Genomic DNA, 22,430 nt, shown 5'->3' on the forward strand with positions numbered 1-22,430 from the left:
TAAACTTCCACTGACACAGAGCAGAGATCAGCTCTGATCTTTGGGGGGATCCAGACAGATGCAGCCCTCCTGAGGGAGCCAGCAGCCCAGCCCAGACAGATACTGGGCTCCTGGACTCTAGCATAACCCTTTCAACACAAAACCACCCCTCCTTGTCAGCCAACTTAACCTCCATCTGCAGAAACATACACCTCTCTCCATGCCCAAGCAGGGCTCTTTTCCACCCATGCACCCATGGTCACAGCCCAGTGCAGGCCAGCCATCCTGGACAGTCACTTCCCAGCATGACAGATTTCTGCCTCCTACCTAGAGCCTGTCTACCTCTCCCAAGCAGTGGATAAGCCCAAAAGGCAGGAAAACCAAGATTGCTTCTACTTCCCCTCTACTTCAGTGCACAGTAGTGACACCTGTCACTCATACAACACTGTCATCCACCCATGCAGTGAAATGGCCAATCAGCAGGAAATTGTGCAGTTACTGTGTCAGCTCACAGCTTCTGCACACCTGAGTAGCACACTCGCATCAGGTTCATACAGCGGATTTGGTAGTTTCCGTGTAGTTCCAGGCCATAACTGCTGTCATGAACAGATCCTTTGTTTTCACACTTTTTTACTGATCTTTCTTGTCCAGCTGCAGACTGCTGTGCACCTCTGATTACACAGACTGGAAGCCTAACTAAACTAACTGCTGTGGCAACAGCTGATAGCAAAGATGAGGCTGAGTCTGGAAGAGGTGCCTGTCTCTGTGACTTTGAAGACATGCCATGAATAAATACATAAAGCAAAAAAGAGAAGAAGATCGTAGTGGTTTATAGTCATGATGATCTCGGGTTATAAGAGAAGTAAGGCTGCAGAAGAACAGATAAAAACAATATACAAACAAAAAGGATAAGCTGTAATGTGTGATGATTCTGAAGGCAAACGCTCCTCAACTTCTTCGAGCAAACCTCACTAAAAGTCTCTAAGCAAACTCCAATGCTTCAACATCGCATAAGCTCCAGAGCACAATAAAATCCTGTATCCACCATCCTCACATGGTAGAAAGACAGTAGTAATCTTTCTGACCTAGCATTGCGGTATTGGGTTTGCACCACAAAGCAGGGATGTTTTGATGGCTCCCAGAAAACCAAATGTGGCCTGGACCCTGTGGGAAAACTTGCTTATCCCTTTGGAGGCGAGGCATGGGAGCATGTACTGTTCCCTGTATTTACTAACCAAAGAGTCCATCAGTCTTCCCCACCTTCGTCACCAACTCCTACCACAGAGAAGCAGGAAACCATCGCAGCCCTCCTCATCAGCTGTGCTTCTCACAGTAGATGCAGCCATCCCTTTGTGCAAACTGAATGCATCAGGGGAATGAAGAGGCAGCTCCCTTTTCTTGGAAGGCCATTAAAACTATGGGAAAAATAACCAAGTGAAGGCACTGCCTGGAAGACTGTGGCTCCATAAGTCAGTGATACCACAAAGGATATCCAGCTCATATAAACCAGACTAGTTCCTACTCAGAGAGATCGCATTTAACTGTTAGGCTTGCTGCTGTTCTCATTAGCTCTCAATCGCTTCCAGACTTCTGCTGGCTCTTTCAGGGAAGCTGGACAAGAATAAGATGGATTGAGACTACTATGTTGTTGCACCACTACCATCCAGTCAGGAAATTTCCATTTCCTCCTTTGTCTTTAATTATTAAGCCTGCTTTATGTGGAGAGAAAACATACCATATGCATTAAGTACATCTGTCCCAAGGTCAGACTCTTCTCCCTTTCTGGCACAAGACTTTTGTTATACAAGCCAATAATCCATCTCAAGGTGCACACACAGACACACCGAGATGGACAGAGACCGATGTGCACTCAACTGGCCTGCACCCTTTGCCAGTTAGGCAAGAGCCAGCTCTCGTTCTAGACCATGCAGCCACACCAGCCTCTCACAGGGCTTATCGCCTTAGCTGCACTAACAACAGGGCTTCTGGAAACTGCACAGACTGACTGTACCCATTCACACATGGCAAGTCCCAGAGAAGGCCAGGACTTCCGGGGACGTCGGAAGGCAAAGGCACACTCCCCAGCACAGGGTTTGCAGCTGCAGCTCTGGCAGCCCTCCGGCGATGGCCACAGAGGCTCTGTGTATAGCAGCACTTCAGCTACACTACACACTGCATTCATTACCCCTATCAGACTCGCTGCTTCTCCTGTTTGGGCTGTTCCTCAGTGTCAGCAGAGAATTTCTCCTTCTGCTTCCAGAAAGTGAAGGAAAAGAGTTATAAGGATGACTGCAATCTTATTTCACAGCAAACCTCAAACAACGAATCCCTCTGCATGACGTACCACAGCTATCTTTCTCTCTTTAGGCTTGTTTTATTGAAACCTAAAAGATCCGGGAGTAAAAAAAATGCAGCCATCCCTCATGATACTTTGTAATTTCATGTCTGATGGAGAAGGAGAAAAATCAATCCCAAACCTCCAATTTTCACTCTAGCATGGAGTGAAATTAAGCCAACATCACAGTGCACCAACCCTGCCAACTTTCCACTGGCTGCTCTGCATGTACTAGGCCCACACACTTCTATTTTCTAGCAATTCCTGGCAAATATCCTGTCAGATTAGCACCAGTTTTACTCCAAAGACATGACGCACAGAAAAACACAAGTGGTTCATCTCTTCCAGAAACCACCTCTCGTCCATGGCTTCAGGCAAGCCGCTTTTAAGGCAGCGCAGGAGTGGTGACAGGCTGAGAGGGAGCCCCAGCAATGCCCCCACGCATGCACACTGACCATAAAGTTAATATCGGATGATTTGCAGTGCATTAAGTGCACATTAAGTGTGAGGCCTTACCCTGATTTTGACAAGAGGAACAAGAGGAAAAAAAAAAAAAAACCAACAAAAAGGACAAATACAGCAGAACAATGCTCACAAAAGGAAGGCTTACTTATATTCTGCTGCAGAGCAGCTGGCATGGCTGGGTAAAGAGACTCAAAACCCCTCACATTTCAAATAATGACCAATTTCAGGGCTGGGAAATGCTCAATGCATGAGTGTGTGTCATCTCCAGAAGGTGCATGGGCTTGTGGAGGTAGCTCCCTGAGCAAAGCCCAGAGGGAGATGAGGAGCCACCGCCTCAGGAGAAAGAGTAGCCATGGAGCAGATCTAGTTCTGTAACATAGCTGGCTTCATAGGCCACCAAGCTAGGACACGGCCACTCACCAGCAGCAGAGGAACCTGCTGGTATATTCACCACCTTATCTCTCTCACACTAGTGTCAGCAGCAAGTCTGCTGCTGGCTCCTGACGACTTTGACCAGCAGGGAAATAAATAAAAACAAATAAATAAACAAAATCAGGGGTCTTGCCCACAACAAACCCCGCTGTGTCTTGGCCCCTGAACTCCTACATTTCCTCAGGCTTCTATTGGCAAGACTGGAAAGATGATGCCTAGAACAGACAGGAGAAATCAATAAGATTCCTTCCCCTAAATGTTTCTCTGAAGGCCAAGAAACTGTCTTCTTCCTAACAATGCCCTCGTGCCTCCAGTTTAGTTAACTGCACTTGGCCAAGGAGACACTGTCTTCCAAAGTCTTTCGGAAAGGACACATGACAGAAGAGTCTCTCACATGCACCAGAGAGCTGGAAAATCAAAATACTGACACTTTGGATTTGGAGCAGAACCAACAGGCACAGGCACCCACTGCTCAGAGCTGGAGCCCTCCCTCTCAGTGCACACCAAACCTTCACAGCATCCAAACAGTGACCAAGACACCTTATGGCACCTGAAACACAGCAGCAGTTTGATGTAACTGCTACAGAAGTCCCCCAAAGTGAGGAAGACATTAAGTAGCCCTTTCCCCCCACTCCTCTAGTGCTCTGATAAATCACATCATAAAAATGAAAGTGTTTCCATAAGATGGGCAATTGTTTCCCTGTTGCAACATAACTCAGGATTTTTACTCTGTGCCACAGTGAAGCATGAGAAGCCAAGCTCAGATCAGTATAATGACTATTCATGTAAGGGAAGAGAGAGCTGCTGTCTCAAAAACACAGTTCAGAAATGTATCATTCCTCTAGTAAAGTGCAACTATGCACAGTAAATCACAGGGCCCATTCAGTTATTGTGCTACTCTCCCAATCTCATCCAAAACCCAACTGCCACCCCAGCTGTGCCACAGGGCAGACATATAGTATCAAAAAAGAAAAAAATATCAGTAGTGAGGATTACAGTCGATGGTTTTGGAAATAAAGGGAAAATACAGCAGCTGTAAAATGAGAGCACAGCAAGGGAGGTGAGCCCTGCTCCCAGCCCCCACAACCCTTACCTTCGTAGCAGGGCAAGAGCCTCCTCCCATTGGGCTGCAGGTTGGGGGGAATGATGTTGCAGAAGCCGTGGGGCAGGATATACTCTGTCTCGTAGTAGATGTTTTTCCAGCGGTGTGCGCATGCCTAAACAGATCATATCACACGTGTTATTGACCCAGATTGACAGGAGCACCCTCCGACCAAGGTAGAGCACACATGAACAGGACATCTCAGAATCACCTTCCCCCCACAACCCCATTGTTGCCCGCTTACAGCCCATTCTTTCTAGATAAAGTATCTTCTCACTGTATCTTCTCACTGTTATCTTCCACAGCTTATGACACCGCCTGACCTGGCAGCTCAGATCTCAGCCTTCATGTATGCATGACTAGGAAAACAGCAGGTCTCAAAGCAAGACAGAGCCCATGCTGGAGACTTCAAGATCTCTCACCGTATATGAATGCTCACGGGCAGTGAAGCTTTTCTAACTGAAGATGCACTAACAGAACCCGGCCAAGCCAGAAAAGGGGGAAAAACAGGAATAAAGACATTGAGAATACACATAAGAGGATCAGAATGGATGCTAAGCCTCAGAAAGTTACTAATACCATATTAGAAGGTAGGCTTGTCTCGGAGGGAAAGGCAGCTTTGTTTCTGGTGACAGAAGAGCTGGGCCTTCCTTAATGGTAATTAAGTTAAATGAAAATGCCAGAGATTTTGTGGAAACAAGAGTGGCAACATCAGTCAAGATGCAGATAAGCTGCAGAGATTGGGGTGTCTTTCCCTTTGTAGTGAAAAATAAGAACACCCCACAAAACCAGAGCTAAAGCAGCCTCATCAGGACATTTGCTTAGTACAACTGCCACACACAGGCACACACACACAAGCAATGTGGAGCCTTTCTCACACCTTCCCAGAACCCACTTGCTCCAAAAATTAACACTGCATTGCTGCTGCACAAACCACAAGTTGCCTGATGCTGAGGGGTTACGTGGAATAAAAGGAAATGAAATGTGAAACAGCAAGGGCTTTGAACTTGAGCATATGCTGGGCCGTATCTCCAGCTGGTCTAAGTCACTGAAGTCAGCATAGACGTGTCAATTTATCATTAAAGGCTTGGTCCCATGCGAACAGAGCAGCCTCTATGCTACAAATGGTCTCCTGCACATACTTTCAACTCTTCCTGGAAGCTTTGCATCAGTCTCTTTCACGATCCCCACACTTGACCCTATCCTCCCCAGATGAGACACCCTCTTGTCTTCCTTCCCTTTGTGCTACCCCACTTTTCTGCATCAACACCTCAGAGCTGCCCATGGGACCACAAGAAAATCGTTTAAAAAAATATATATCCATAAGACAGGCACAGTTGGGTCATCTACCTGGTAAAGGACCTGGGAACTGTATCAACCACTGGGAAGCTCAAAATTCAATCCAGCAGTCAACACAGGCCCCTTCCCATATACTTCACCCCAGAAAGACATAAAATGGTAATAGTACTCATTTTTTAACTGAAACAGAGCAAAACCAACTATGCAAGAGACTGCTCTGCTGTGAGCAGTGCTGCACTTGGAGTTTGATATTTATTGCTTTCCTAACTTCGAGTACTCAAGTTGAAGAACGTATCTCCTGAAGATGGCTATTGCAGAGGGATAACAAGGGACTCCGGGGGTCGTGGAAAGGTCTGCACTGCAGGGCACAGGCTACCACCTGTGATGCGAGAGATGCTTCTGATGGTACTCTGCTCGACAGCCAAAAGTACATGAGGAGTCCTGCAAAGAACAGCTTTGGGGACTCTTATGTGCCTTAAGGAAGCTCAGTTATGATTTTAATCCCCATGCACCACTCATTCAAAATTCAACAGCAACAAAAATCCAGCACACAAAACACTCATTTTCAGAGTAAGCAGGAAATAAGTTTCTCTCCTGACAGATCTGTGCTGTGAGCACAAATATACACTTGCACAGCCCTTTTAAAGACAGCACCATAAAGACACATGCCATTAAAGCGACAGTTAAGTCAACCCCAACTCCAGATATAAACTCAAACGGCAACAGACCAAGGGTATTTTTTAAAATTATGGAAAGCTAAATAAAGGACTGTGATACTGTAAATTCCTCGACATTTTTTATATCTCAGAAACTGCATGGGGCTCTCATAAATTAACATACTAATCTCTCCCAGAGGAGCATAAACAACAGGCAGAGAGAGCAGCAGCATTTCATCACAAACAGGAGGTTTTGCTCAGGAGCGAGGTGCAGAGGCCAAGAAAGATAGAACAATATAATGAGGGGGAAAAAATAAAAAAGGAGCTGCTGCGTAAGAAGTGCGTTCAAAATCAACTGGAGGCTATGGGCTCAGTTTAGCAGTTCTGGGCACACTTCTCTGATTTCTTAGGGTTCAAGTTTTGTTAGTCTGGTTGGTTTTTATTAATGATCACTTTTCTGTACCTTCAACATGCTGTGTATTCAGGCACATTACAGTTTACCACTGACTGCCCAAGTCCACAGACAGCTTATAACCATAGCTCCAAGAGATGAGCTCCACCTTGGTTATCTCACCAGGGGCTTCCCCAGGCAGCTCCTCTTCCCCCCAAAAAACTCATTTCTCCACAGCCAGTCAAACAGCACATTTGTCTCCCTGCCACAGCAAAGCTCATCCACAGCTGCTTTTGGTTCCCCTGCCTTCCCAAAACTGTTTAGTTGTATTACAGCATGCAGTCCCTGCATTACTCAATGTTGCTCAGGCAAGGTGATGTGCTACCAAAGGTGGCCATAGCCTTCCTTCTTCAATGGCACATCTCTGAAGAGGTCTTGGGAATACAGAGTCACCTGAAATTGATGCTGTGGAGAGGGTTTTTCTCTCGCCCCCTCCCCCCCCAAGGCAATTGCAAACAACTGATAGGTATATGCTTTTTTATACACACAAGCCATAGGTGGGCCCCTGTGCAATGAGGAAGCCATCAGCACACTTTGGTGCTCAGCAGCTGCTGCCAGGGCACGGGCTCCAGCTCGACCATAGAACAGGGGAGAAAGCATGCAAACCCTTGAAGCAAAATAAAACGCTTCTAGGCAAAGCACCCAGAGGTGTCTGTTGATGGCAGACGCTCCGTTAGTGCAATATAATGAATAGGCCATTTCAGAACTGCAGCCACTTCGCTCCATAGGAAAAGCACCATGAGAAACGCAGTCTTCACTTCAGAGGCTGAGTGCCCCACCTGAACGCACAGTCCTTATAGAGCCCTCCGCTGACTCCTAAAGTCAGAATCCAAACAAGGGACTTCTTGAACGTGTCACTGTCAGACGAATTCTGCTTTGCTCTTCCCGAGGAGGACTTAGGCTTTGCTGCAGTGATGGGTGTTTTTACAGACACACACACCACCACTAAAAGTGCCAGTAAGTCAACTACTTAAAACGAAAAATAGCAACACTTGATAAAAAGCAGAGTAATGACGGATGTGGCAGGTATTTAGGAAGAGCAAGACTGAAGGATGTGGCTTATCTCCAAATCATAATGCACTGTCCCCAGTTCCTCTCCCAACAAAAGTAAGAGAAGGACTTTTGCTGTTTCAGTTTGGAAAGAGCTGGCAATCTCAGCTGTATTACTGCAGCACTTAGATTAATGCATATATTGACTGATCGCATACCCAAGGACAGGAAGCCACTGAACCGCAAACTCAGAGCTTTTTTAGCTAATCTTGGTTCTTCATTTGTTTAAATCCTCATTGTTTGACGTTTTTCTATTTAGTCCATCACACAGACATAAAACTCCAGCTCAGTAACATCCTGGCACAATAAAGGCTCAAACACTTTTTACCAAACAGCAGCTAAAGCCCCCCTGCACACTCCGCTCCTTCCCCGCTGAAGGTGGTACTCTTACGGGGGCAACTGGGGAAATGTTGGTAAGACAGAAATTCAAGCCACTAAGCAGTTGCAAAGCAAAAGCAACAATTTCTTTGTACAATCCACAGTTAAACTGTGGGACTAATTCCTCTAACACAGGGTGTCAAGAGCATGAATAGTTCACACAGGTTTAAAAAGTAACTACTTGTATTTATGCAAAAAAAAAAAAAAAATCCATCCAGGGCTATTGACCACAAAGACACCACTCCAACTTAAAAGGAATCCCTGGAAAAGATGCAGGAAACAGAGCTGCAATGCCTGACAATATAGACTGCACACTCTCCTAATAACAGAGAATCACTCAGAGTTAGCCAGCAATTTTGTTAAAAAGCTAAAAATCCGCAGAAACACACATTCAGACACACCTTTTTAGAACACCAGTTTCTTGTAGGGGCTTCGAAGAGCTGCATTTTAAAGAAAACCTGATCTTCAAAATTAGAAGAGCACATGTATTTAAAACCATCTGCTTATGAGAAAGTCACAGATCTTTTTCATTAAAAAGTTATCTCCAAACAGAGAGTAACACCACCCTGAAACAGCCAGGTATTTTCCATCCACGAAGGAATCCATATGCCTTCATTCCAGGCTCTGTCTACACACAGATGTGCACAGATGTATAATTAGCAGTTTACAACCGAGCACTTTGGTGATAAATATTGGTGAGAATTAGTTATTTAAACGTCCTCAAGCATCTGGACATGATCTAATTGGCAAGGCCAGTATAATCTTGTCAGAGGGCTGGGTTAGGACCGCCTTAAATCAGTGTATGTGGAGACATTTTACCAGCTTAAGCTGCACTGGAATAAGCACACCACCAGCTGTGCATTTCACTTTAGCTACATTTTGCTTTTAATCTACTTTAGGTCTGAGATGTCTATCCGCCCAGCCCCAGTCCAAGCCCTCACAGCCTGCCCATGTCTCTCACCCTTGTAGCATCCCCATAGCCAGCAAGCAGACGGCCTCAGCCTTGGTAGTCACACGGTGGTTTTCCCCACCCGCCTTCCCTTCCTTTGCTGCTTTCTGTCTATGCAGATGACAGCTAAGCATCAGCTGCAACCCATTCCCCTTTGAAACAAAATACACAAAAACATTATTCTTAAGATACTGTTTTTACAAAAATGCCTCAGCGTTGCCTGAAAGCGTGGATGTGCAGCTTCTGAAAGTGGGACATTTGTCTGGTTCAGCCTGATGACTGGAAAATGGAACACACATACAGATCAGGATATCCCTTGAAAACATGAATTACCTGCACTAGCACGACTGTCTCAATTTTATGCACTGCTGTACATGTTTACAGCGTATTTTATTTATGCCCCTCTTTTTCCCCTCCTTCTCTAGTGCTGAACACATTTAAGACACCTAAGAAAAGTAAAGCATCAGCCAGCCCCGATAGCACTGGCAAGCTGTACACCAAAAGAGACAATCAGAAAATACCACAGTGCTATCAAAGGTATCAAAAATCACCTGGTACCCCACAGGGAAGTTGATGTGCAAGGACTTGGGGTGTAAATGTTTGGACTCTAAGCACATATTAAGAAAAAAAACTTAGAATGAAGCAGCTTTGTCCACTTGCCTTACACAGGTGGTTGGCACAGTAATCACTGTAGAAGATCTTTCTCACTAGCAGCTTTGTGACAGTTTGATGCCACGTACCAGGGCAATCCCCTATCTCACTGGGAAGATGGGGTCATACTACAAGTTTCTGACTCCCAAACATTTTGTTGCAACTTTTTTTTATTTCGGGTAACACTCCTGCAGGCAGAGTCACTCAGGTAGACAGTCAACCCAGCCGCGAATGTAAACACCGACAATTATTGATCATAATACACCCATGTATTTTAGAAAGGTTCTTGCCTAGCTCTCTTTACGATTACTTTTTTCCAACACAGGAGATGTTGTTTTCTGATAAATTCCACACCCTAAGGATCACATCTGCTCTCCTTGACCTGTCTATGTGCATGGTAACCATTTCAAAAGACAACAAGGCCACCTGCACACAACTAACTCTTCTCTACTCGCAACTCTTCTGCCTCATTAATGGAAAATTAATATACATGAAGAAAAAAAACATCACCACAAAGACTCATCTTACATTTTTCATTCTAAGTTCTGACATGCAATACATACACTCAGGGAAAACGGATGTGTACATATTCCCTACATAAACACAGGCCAACGACAAAAAGAACAAAACTAGCAGGTACCTCCCAGACAAAGTTCTATTTATTCGGCTGAAAGATTTAATCCCTCAGATTGAGGAGGAAGCCCTTGGGTGACACAAGTCAGGTGTGACAGCTTTGAAGTCCTCCCTCTGTAAATAAAGCTTTCTGGCTGGGGCTCACTTTTCCTTCCGCTTGAAGGAAAGGACTACAGAATTTGCTGCCTGTGAAGCTGGACTCCGTCAGTCACTGCCGCACACATTAATCCTGACGTGTTTAGCATTAGAGTCAGACAGCAGCAACGGTTTTAATGAGATCAAAGAAAAGAGTGGACTTACCAGTACACTTCCACCAGCCTTCGGCTGTCTAGCCAGGCTCACACCCATCCATTCATCATCTCTGTCTTCTTTGCAGGTCTTTCCGCAGAGTGTGCCCCGAGAATTGCCTACACAAAGAGGGAAAAGGCAGCAAGGCAAGGAGACATGAGTTTTAAACCCCCACCAAAGAATCCCTACAAGAAACGAGACTGCCCATCAAATCTGTGCCCGACAGTGCTTTTTCTTTTCCCTTTCATCCTGATTATTAGCTCCTGTATGCATTAATCAGGGCAATGCTCTCACTCTTACTAGGCACCGTACAAACACATAGTAGAGGACAGACCCTGTTCCAAACAGCCAGCAGCTATGACAGCACGTCCACAGCTCTACTTGAATAAACCATCCAACTGAAGTCAATGGGAGAGATGTGAGATTGCTTGCAGAACGCAATCAAAGCAAAAATTACTATTGAAAATGAGATCTGGGGCACTTCAAAAAAATTGGGGCCTAAACCTTTAGTCCTGTCAGGCACTATTCGCAAACCCATGAGAGACAGTTTACATTACAATAGCAGGACAAATCAAATTTAGCCAAAACACTGTTTTAACATGTGTATGCTTCATAAAAATAAATTCTACTTGACTCAGTCATGAAAGATGAACAATACTAACATGCCTTTTTAATAGGCAGACAAAGCAGTAACACGCATATCACAAAGAAAACCAAAGTATTAAAAGGCTTCAGTCTTCTCCATCAGAATCCAGCACAAGGTTTTGGATCAGAGCCTTACTTTAGGACTCCACCTTCCTCTGATTTAGACAGTACATCAGAGAAACCAAAGCCGATCCTGATCGCGTGCAATAGCGTACAAGCACGGCTCTCACCAAGAAATTTATTTCCTTTAGCAGAAAAAGCAAACCCAAGGAATGGTTTGCTGCATTACGAGGGAACCCACAGATTGCCACCTTGCTAATAACACCACACATCATGAGCCCACCACCGCACTGCCTGGGGTCGTCCCACACACCCTTATTTCAGCCCAGCCTGGAGTGGGCAGCAGCGCCACATACCCACCGCCACACTGCAAAGCCACACTGAAGCAGGTGGAGAAAAGTCAGGGTAAGCATGGAAAAATCCACCTTTGCCTGGTTACTTGCTGGAGAGAGCGAGCAGGACCACTGGGAGGACACCAGCGCCAGGTGGGATGCTGTTTCATAATGCTGAAGAGAACAAGACACCTTTGCTACCAGTGCTCAAAATCTGTCAGGAGAGGATGACGAATCCCTCTCAGTGTCTTAGGGCCTCTTTGAAGCTGTCAGGAGGATTGCTAGCCATTTGGAGTATGCTATTTTTTTGGGTTCCCCCACTCCTTCCCCCTCCCAAGCATTGTAACTACCTACCTCGACCCATATCCAGTTCTGTGCACCTTCTGTCAGGATTGGTATGGACTCGACATTTAAACACTGCTCCTGGGGACTGCACAGAGGTGCTGTATTTAGATTCTGCCTTGGGAGCACCAACCAAGACCCTGGAAACCAAAAGTAAAGTAACAAGCAATTAATTTCAAGAGAAAAGGAAAAAAAAAAAAAACCCAAACCCAAAAACCAAACAACAGTAAGGTTCACACTGCCAAAGCTTCCTCAGCAAAAGGACTTTCCGCAGCAACCTTGTAAAATGATGACATTGACTCACAAACTGAAAACTTCACACACAATAAGGGCATTTTTCCCCAGTGAAGCCACAAATACTTTAACAAGTTAAATTTCCATTAGGATTGTAACACATTTAAAGTACCCCTCCACCCCACCCCCTGAAAGCATGTAGGAAAGTATTAGGACAGACAACAGCAGCTGCATCCATTTTTCCTCAGTTTTAACTACTCCCCTATCAATCCAAGAACCCCCAAGAGCTAATACACATAACATGAGCAGATGAAATCTAACCTGTGTGCTTGCCAGCCAGCCAGACTAGCAAGCTTGTTTAGAAAGTTGAGGCACCCCATTCTCAGAACACTTTATGTTAACTACAGCTTTATAAAACAACAAAAACATCCAACCAACTACAGAGAAGCAAGTCTCTTCCACAATGTGTTGCTATTGACAACGTTTAACATTAAGGCTATGAAGATGATACCTGGGCTATTTATCCCACATGAGAGCTAGTGTCTTTGGGAAGCACCAACGCACAAGGTCTGACCATAGGGTACCTTAATGTACCCTTGAAAGATGATGAGCACTTTTTAATCACTTGTGTTACAACCCAGGTAACTGTTTAAAAAACTGGCAACTGCTTGTGCCCTAAGAGATGCTTTTTGCAGATTACAGGGGAAGCAGAAGCATTAAGGGAGCCCTTTTACTGCCTCCTCTTTAAAGGGACAATCTTTCTCACCTGGTTGTGAGCCCAGATCTGAGTGAGGAGGTAGGTTAAGCAGGAGGAAGGCAGCCCCAGGGAGGGTAGTGGGGAACACCAGGTAGTTTAGTATCAGTTTGCCGATACCCTCATGCTATGAGGCAGGACAGAGCTTCTGTATATAACACAGTCCTTGCTGAAGATAAGCCCAGGGCTGGAACTAAGGGCATCTCTAAAAGACTGAGCCTCCAGCACTTGCATGTGCGGATCTAGCCTGCTACTTGGGAGGCAGCAGCTGACCAAGGAGACGCTGTTCTTGGTTTAACCACTAAAGGGATAAAGAGCTACTAGCGCAAAGTCAGTCCGCATACACAGCCCACCCACAGCACACATGGACAGCCCAGCACAAGCCCCAGAATTGAAGCTTTCCCCGTTTAAAACAGCCTCTCCTTCATAGTCTAATTGCAAGTTCCACCCCTGACGGCCACCAATCATCACCACCTCAGTAAACACAGGGAGACCCGAGGCACAGGGCATGCACGTGTCCAGGGTCAACCTGAGTCACCTGGAACAGTTGCTCCTGCATCAGTCTGGTCTATACTAAACAGAGGCATGCCTCCACTCCCTACACACTTCCCTGGATGCGGGATGCAACAAAACTGTCCTGTGGCACTTGGAAATACATTAACAAAAAGAAGAGAAACCCCCACACTAAGCAACAGTTTTCTCCAAAGTTTCATGAGCTAAGCTGTATCCTTTGGACAAGTTTGATGGGGCTGCACTCTAGAACATACATCATGTTTTCACAAGTGAGAAGAATTAATATCTGAAATACTTAGGTTGCTAAAACCTACAAAGCCTGCATGCACTGGGGAGCGAGCGCAAAGAAGCCTGAAATAATAGCTCCAAATGGAAATCCCACTAGGCAGGCAGCAGGCAGAAAATCAAATGCCAATCATTTCATTTATACAGGCGATGAATGCATGTCATTCACTTACTGACATTCATGAGGTCTAACAAAAATAAATAAGGGGGGGATATTACTAGCTTAAAGAGTTACGGGTTCAAATTGCAAATGGTAAGAAACTGTTTCTATGACCTGTTATAACAATAAGATAATGTAGGCCACATTGACCTCCAGTTTAAAAGAAGCTTTGCTCTATACCCAAGAAAAGTAAATACGATTCAGCAATTAGTGCACAAGATACCTTGGGTTGCAGAATGCAAGATGGAGATGGAGAAGCTTAAATCACAAAGGCTCTTCAGCTCTCTTTCAGTAGCCAAATGGGAAAAATTGATAATTGATGATTTGAGTAGGCTACTGGACAGATAATATTGCTGTCTTGAGCAAATATACCTTTCAAAAAGAAAACATCTGTTCCTATTTCTTCATGCAGACTGAGCAAAAGGAAGCAGCCAGTAAAGCAACTGGTGATGTGTGCCAAAAGCAAATTTATTTTGGATTGTCCTGAATGTCCATACATTTAAATTTGGTATTTCACCCATATCACACACTATGTCATCTTACGATCTTGCCTCATTCTCTTTCACTCTTGCACCTAGATCCCGGCAGGTGAAAAACCTTTGCCGATTTCCTGTTCCGTTTGGCATGACCCGTGCTCAGCTGTGCCCTGAGACAGTTAGCTTCAGGGAGACGGGAGGTTTTTTTGTTGGTTCATATGCTTTTTGGTTAGTGAAGCTGGTATTTGCCACATGTCACTTACTTCGGTTTTACTCAAAGGTTTGAGACTGGAGTATTTTGTCAAGAAAAGTCCTTCACTCTTTCATTAGTTGCTGTATGTAACAGCCTAACTGCTCGAAGAAAGTCACCTATTTAACTGTCATGAGTCTTTTCAGCAGACCAGCATAGAAGACTCATTTGCATCCAGGTATTTTGGGACTCATTAAGCAAAACAAATGCCTGTTTTGTATTTCCCCTGCATATTAACACTTTTTTTTTGTGATTTCTATGAAACAATGCTGCAACCAGAGAAGGTGTTTTTCTCTGGCACCACATCGAAACAGAAATCCATTTCAAAACAAAGCCTTAGAGTCTAATACAGTCTTCTTGCATTTCAGTGCTGTGGAGTCTTGCCCGGCATAAACACAGAAGATACGTAAACAGCCAGCAGAAGTACAACCCTGTCATCTTGCCATTATCAGGCAACCTTCCAACATATTCCCACTAGTTTAACCAGCTCTCGTTTAAAATAGCCTAATTTTTGTGGTACAGATTTCCAGTGCCACTATAGGACTACTTGGGTTGTCAGCAAGCACCAGCACTTCTCCAGCCTTTTCCCAAAAGGCTTATGGTGTGGGCAGTACTATTTGCATAGATTATCAATGAGTGCTGTCTCTCACCACAACCGTAATGCTCTGCAGGAAGCCCCTAGGATATTTCTGAGTAGCTGCAAGAAGACACCTTGAAGGGGAAACCTCATCAAGAGAAAGGGATTACTTTCCATTGAAGAGAAGAGAGGGCAGTAGGAGTGGATTTGGGGCCATTTTAAGGTCATTTTTGCTTGATGTGCACAGAGCGCTCTGAACCAAGTACTGGGGTCTAAACCGGTATGAGGAGTAGTAGGCTGGGAGATCACTTAACCCTCTTGCATCTGTACTTCCAAGGACAAACACCCTCATCTGTACAGAGACAGCTATGCAGGTGCATGGCCAGAAACCATCATACTGCAGGAGCTGCAGCAGCCAATATTAATGGATGACAAGAAGCTTTTTTGGCCACATGGAAATCCACACCTCCTTAAAATTATTTCCTGCGTAACATTAACTATCACTTCACTGGTGATTGACCCTCGGGACACACAGATTTGGAAATTAAGTGCTGCATTTAGCAGAAGGAACAGAGAACGACAGTGTCGAGCTGAACGATGGCATGGAGAGATGCCAAGCACATTAAGCATCAGCCTACGGCATGCCAGCAGTGATTAGGCAATCAGAGCTCAAGGACTGGGGAGTGGAGGTACCTCACCTCGCTGCAATGTTAAGTGGTGGAGAAAAAAAGTCTTTAAACATCCTCGCATGCCACAGCAGATTTCAAAAGCAGCACCAGAGGAGGGTGCACCACTAGCATAGCCAAGTTGCATTTCTTCCCTTCAGAAAGGTCTGTCACTTGCTATGCCCTTGAAATAAAAATCCCAGTGGTTCATCCATTGCACGCAAAGCAAGAAGCAGTTGTTATCTGTGCAGCAGACGGATGACCTGTGACCAACAACATCGGTTCCCTGAAACGCCACGGCAGCACCTACAGCATCACTACAGCATCATTAACACAACACCCAGCCCCCACAGGGCCGGTCTGTTCCTGCACCTTCCTTCTGGTTGCGGACAAGTACATCATGCAGTAACCACACGTACCCATCAGCCTGAGGTGCAGAACAGCCTTTACTATTTCAGCAGCAGCGCAATCCAGTGAAGAGCAGGGCCAAAGGAACGAAGCAACAGCACAGAACCAGACTCATTCCTTATTGTAAAACTCACAGCAGGACACCATGCAACTAAAAACTGACTCCATTTCTTTTTCATGCCAGATTGTGTTGTCAGAAAAGATAAAGTTGTTACCCTGAACTTGCTGCAGGATTTGAGGGTGACAGCAAGAAGGGGGCATAGGGAAAGGAGAGCAATAAAGTAACATCTTATTTTAAAAAAGAATTATCTGAGATGTCACATTATTAACATTCTTTTATTGGGGCAAAATTGCCATTTGTTTCTTCTTAAACTGCCTGAAGGGAAGCAGAGAAAGCAACATTCTTGGTTGCTTTGTAGAGTCTTTACTCCAAGCTTTGAAATTATATTCAGAGAACAGAAGCACTTCAGCTTGTCTCTGTGCCAAACGCAAGCAGCCACCTGGTTCCCTACTCGACTGAAAATGGCAATGACCAGGAACCAGGTAAATATTTCAAGATTTACAGTCCTAAAATCCACTTAAGGAAGTAAAAGGAGACATTGTCAGAAATACAATAACCCCAGCACATCTGTGATGACAAACTTTTCTCCAGATGAAAACCATGCAAAAAACCAACTAAACAGAAGCATCGTCGCAATTAACTGTTTCAGACAGGTCAAAGCCACGGACTTACTCCACTGTCGCAGTGGAGGCTGAGTACCCATAATTCCACTACAATTTCTGTATCAAGGGCTGCATGGCAGCCTGACTATTCACATTTAACTGATGGAGTATTTCAAACCAAATATCCCCCTTTTCTTTCCTCCTGCAAGACTATTTGGCTCATACAAATCCTCAAGAATCAGCAAACCCTGAATCAGTTCACTGGAAACCTGCAAGTCTATAGCAGATAATACAGACGGGTGCCTTTGTGGTGCTGGAAAACAAACAGCTGAAAGACTGAAGTTGAAGAGCTGGCAATTACAGATACAATTTTAATACAAAACAGTGACTATACACACACACACACGCTACTGAGAATAACACGCTTCAGCTAAGAAGCTCTTATGATCAGAAGTATATTAAGTTAATATCTGGCCCAAATATTCATAGCAAGAAGCCCTGAACTATCATGAAAACACTCTCATATGCTTGAGAGCACATTAACATACTAAATAATTTTAGATAGGCAGGAGCCCTATCAGCCTCATATATGATCAGTCACGTTTTTGCAGGCTCCCATAGCGCACAGCTCACCAGACAAGCCATGAATTCCCAGAATATTACTGTCTAAAGTTAACTTAGCTTAACTACTGCCCACTGTAGTGCACGGGCCAAATGGGCATAAGAGACTGAAATCGTAACTCTTCTTTGGGTAAAGAAAAGCTACAAAGCTAAGAAGAAAACTGATGCATAAAACCAAACAATAACCCTATGACTATTAAGAAGAGCTATATACTACAGTGGGATGAATAAAATCATTTTTACTACATATTCTCTATAACAGACTTCAACCTTTCCCCAGAATATCACACTTGAAAGAGAAGGGAGGAAAAAAAATAAAACGAAAAATCATCCAGCCATTTAGAGAAACAGCTCTATTGCTTTGCACACAAAAACCTGACAAACATGAAAAATGGCATCACTTCTACCAAGCATTTCCGTCTGCACTCATCCAATAAACGGGGACTGTATCTTGTATTTCAATAACCTGCAACTGGTAATTACTTTAAACTGGAAATCAGAGACTTTTATGCTCCAAAGTGATGTCTAGAGGCAGAAATAAGATTCTGTACAGTATAAATAACGTTTTTAAATAATACTATATAATACTGCAAGTCTTTATGCCCAGTTGAAGCAGGCATAGCTACAGGCACTGACAAGTGTTCACCCCTTTGATGGTCTGAATGTCAAGGAAGATGAGCCAGATCTTTTAAGATTAATCGATATCATGTTACAGTATGCAAAACAACCTGCTTGCACTCAGCTACACCCACCCACTACAGGAGACGGCACCTTCAGAAAACTGGAAGAAGGCTGCATATACTTTTAAGAGCAGAGAAATTCATTGCTGGCCATTGACGTTTAGGCTGCATGCACACAGTAAGAGCACAACTGCACATAGCAAACCATTGTCAAGGAGACTGTAAAGAAATAAAAAACAAAACAAAAGAAAAGTATCTCCCCAGCTTGTTATCCCAGCCTCTGTTGGGCACAGGATTTTGAAGCACCCATGAAAATAAACACCCTGGTTCCACAACAAAAAGAGGAGCTTTCCCTTCAGTGATGGTAATCCCATCCTCATGATTTTTGACAGCCTAGTGCTGATGCTGACCATATTAAGCTGCTGTTAACCCTCCTGGGTGTTAGGACTGTCAATTTATTAAACACTCTTCATGATCTTAGATACTATTTCTTTTCCTGGGTGCCACAGCTGAGACTCCACGAAGAAGCTCCATTTTCAGAAAACTGGACTTTGCATAACGGGAGTTTTTACTTTTGAGCACCAGACTTCTTACAGAGACCTGCCTTCAGACAGACACCTAGCATTGCTAGCCCAGCATCATTTCCAGACAAAGTGGGATATCTGGAAAACTCTCCTCCCTGGTCCACCTCCCCTTCAAAAAAAAAAAAAAAAACCAAAACCCCCACAACAACAAAACAAACCAACAAAACAAAATCATACCAGCAGGTGCCATCTGAAGATAATTCACATTATTGATCAGAATGAGAGAGACATACACAAGGAGCAATAAAACATATCATTTTCATGCCACCGTACCCCACAAGATCAGCACTTCATTCACACCACCGTGAATCCCCAGCAATTTGTGTTGAACACAAGTCGCTTTCAGCTTTTGCAGACTTTGTCAGTTCCTGCCCCAAGTTAAGCCTTGCTTTAAACTGAGAGCTTTTCTTTTCCCGGAGCGCTTTTCCTCTGTGAAGATTTCTGATAAGTCCTTAAAAATGAACACTCCATGAAAGCCACTATGCAGAGAGGCACAGCATTCAACTTCTTGTTAAGCAAAGGGTGTGAAAGAAATTCATTTTTTAAAGAACTGGACACTGACATGAATACATTTATTTATATCACAGTGCACCACAGTTCCAACACCAACAGCTGAGTAATTGGGCCATATCTAAGTGCAAAAGATAAAGACAAGCTTTGTGGACGCTTACTGGCAGCAGGGGCTCCTACTCACATTAGAAGTGCACCAGATGACATCAACTAGGTCCAATGAAGAGAAATCAGTCTGAACTCTAACAAAGCGCCTCTGACCCGGACAAGAGAGACAGACTATGCTCCAAGGCTCTTTTCACTCAACAGGAAAAACAAGCAGCTTGCCAGTTTGCATAATTTTTTGGAGATGTAGACAAACTTTCTACCGTCGGTTTTTTGTTTTTTTTTTTTTGTTTTTGTTTTTGTTTTTATTTTATTTTGTTAAAAAGTTACACAGACATTTCCTCCGCGGTCGCTCACGCGGTCGCTCACACCAAAAGCGGGCACACAGAGGGCACCAACCCCTCTGGATTTGGAAACGTCCCTCCAGCCACCCGAGAGCTCTCCCTCCCCCGCAGCAGCGTCTGGCGACACCAGCGCTGTCACTGCCCAACGCGCTGCTCCCGCCGGAGGGCACCGCTCCCCGGACGGCTCCCGCTCGGCACGGCACGACCCTCCGCACCGCCAGCGGCTGCCGCCACCGAGAGGGGCTGCAAAGCGCGGGGGGAGCCGCGCCGACCCGCCGGGCGAGGGGCCGCTGGCGCCTGCGGACCGCCCGTTCCCGATGCCGAGCGCCTGCTGCCGGCCCGGGACGGGCACTCCCGCGTTAAAACACCGCCCGGCGAGGGGAACCCCCGGAGCTACGGGGCACGACGGGGCGGAAAGAGCGCAGAGAAGGGCCGCCGGGGCGCCGCCGCCCGCCCCTGAGAGGCGGCCTTGGGTCCCGCTCCCCGGCTGCGGCGGGGGGTGCCCCGGCAGCGCCAGCCCCGCCGCCCCCGGGCACGGAGGGTCGGCGCTACTCACCACCGCGTGCTGTCGTGATAGTGCTGCAGCACCGAGTACCCGAAGAAGGAGCCGTTGGGGCCCTGGAAAACTACGGGGCGACCCACGTCCACGTTGAAGCAGCGCGCCAAGGCCACCCACAGCAGCACCCACAGCAGCGCCCACAGCACACGCTCTCCGCGCCGCCGCCCAGCCGCCGGCATCCTGCGAGCCCCGGGGCAGCCGCCCGTCCCGGCGCCGCTGAGCGCTGAACCCGGCCCGCCGAGCCCGCGCTGCCACCGGTGCCGACTCCCAGGCGGCAGGGCCGGGGGAGGCGTTTTTGTGCCCGCCCCGCGGCGCGGCTCGGCTCGGCTCGACCCGGCCCGACCCGGCCCGGCTCCGCTGCGCCCCGCGCCGCGATGCGCGGGGACTGCGCGCCCCTTCCGCCCCGCCCCGCCACTCCGGCGCCTCCTGGCGGCCGCAGGCGGCCCCCGGCAGCGCCCCGCCGGAATCCCCGCTCCGGAGCGCTCCGTTCTCGTCGCTCCACTCCCGGCTCCCCCCGCCGCCGCCGCGCCCGTGAGGGTCCCGGGAGCCCCGCGGCCACGCCGCGGCAGCCCCGTCTTCCACGGAACAGCCCTTCGGCTGCGGCTTAACCTCGTTTTCCCGCCTTCCCCTGCCCTGTCCTCGCGTGCGCCTCCAGCTCTGCCCCCGTCCTGGAGCGTCGGGGGTCCGGAGGGAGCACGGGGAAGACACGAAGCTGAGGGCCAGCAAGAGATGTTGGAGGAGTCGGCCCTGCCGCCCGCCCTCCCATCAGCCATCAGCCCCGCTTGGATTTGGCAGGTGGAAAGGACCGCTGCGTGCCCAGGGTGACAGGAGAAGGGCCCGATTTGCATCACGCTGAAATGAATGGGAGATTTTCCTGAGAAAAGGAAGCCGTGGGGAGAGGTGGTGTCTTTTGTCAGGGCAGCAGGAATGAAAATACTTTGGGAAAAAAAAAAATCGGACCCATCTTCTGGCATAAGGCATTCAGGGTTGAAAAGAAGAAGCAACCTTTGTGGCTAAGTAAAAGCTGAAAATAATTGCTCTAATGCTTTAATAGGTAAGACTGTCTGAGAGCAAAAACAATCCGTCAGACATGCAATAAAAGATGAGCAAAAGGCAAGACCATAGTCTCCCCCAGCAGGTAAGACAAGGGTGACATAACCCCCTACAGGAGAAAGGGGAGGGGAGTTCTGTGCTTGAAAGCCCTTGGGCCCATAGAGTTCAGTAAAAAGCACTATCATTTAGTGCTCAGGATTAATGAGCAGTCGTGTTTAGATCCCTCTTGAAGACCAAGAACAGGATCTCAGAGAAGAAACACTCCCTCAGAGGTAACTGGGATTTTCATTTGTCATCATTAGCCTTGGCTTTGGCTGTTTAATTCCATGTGCCCCCCTCGCCCAGAGGAGGTGCGCTGGGAGAGGCAGTTTGGATCCTGGGAAACACATGAGCGGAGGGGCCAGCAGCTCTGATACGGCAGGAACTGCTTCTCCCAGCAGGCAGCTGAGGTAGGCAGCCAGCTCTGATACTTCTTGTGTAGGCATACACTGGTTCACGGGGAATTTGCTTTTTGTGACGACAGCCATCTCCGGGGAAGAGCGCTGGAGGCTGGGGCTGCTTGAAAGCTGGCGTGGGAAAATGCTCTTGCAGGTCGAACCGTCTTTCAGCGCGGGAAGCTCTTGGTGAAAGTTTAGTCATTTTCTGCAAAAGGTTTGCACCAGGATGCGTGTTCGGCCAGCAGGGAGTTTTGCAGTAGGCTGTTTCATGGTAGCCACGTGGCTCTTCCAAAAGCAGAGCCTGTTCCTGCAGGGGAGCACGCTTATCAGGAAAAAGATTGTTCATAAGTGTCGCCCTTGAGCATCACTCTCAGAGCAAGCGCCCTGGTGCCATATGTATATGTTGATGTTTAGAAACTGCCATTTTTGACATTGATTGTGATGCCAGAAAGTGGACGCTAGCGTAGGAACATTCCAGGGGTAAGTCTAACAGAGCAGTAATAGC

At 46.5% G+C, this 22,430-nt stretch overlaps 1 protein-coding gene across 1 annotated transcript in view; it reads right to left on the reverse strand.

Moving 5' to 3' along the window:
• The window catches only part of ITGA9 (integrin subunit alpha 9), a 223,247-nt gene extending 202,633 nt beyond the window's left edge, over nt 1-20,614 (reverse strand). Inside the window, exons 1-4 of the mRNA XM_086468071.1 lie at nt 20,433-20,614; nt 12,060-12,187; nt 10,681-10,787; nt 4,305-4,428 (exon numbers count right to left, since the gene is read on the reverse strand). Coding sequence (XP_086324197.1) covers nt 4,305-4,428; nt 10,681-10,787; nt 12,060-12,187; nt 20,433-20,614 — 541 coding nt within the window. The remainder of the gene's footprint in view (nt 1-4,304; nt 4,429-10,680; nt 10,788-12,059; nt 12,188-20,432) is intronic.
• Between the last annotated feature and the right edge of the window lie 1,816 nt (nt 20,615-22,430).

The sequence above is a fragment of the Leptosomus discolor genome, chromosome 7 (genome assembly GCF_034619465.1).
Source record: "Leptosomus discolor isolate bLepDis1 chromosome 7, bLepDis1.hap2, whole genome shotgun sequence".
NCBI classification, from domain to species: domain Eukaryota; kingdom Metazoa; phylum Chordata; class Aves; order Leptosomiformes; family Leptosomidae; genus Leptosomus; species Leptosomus discolor.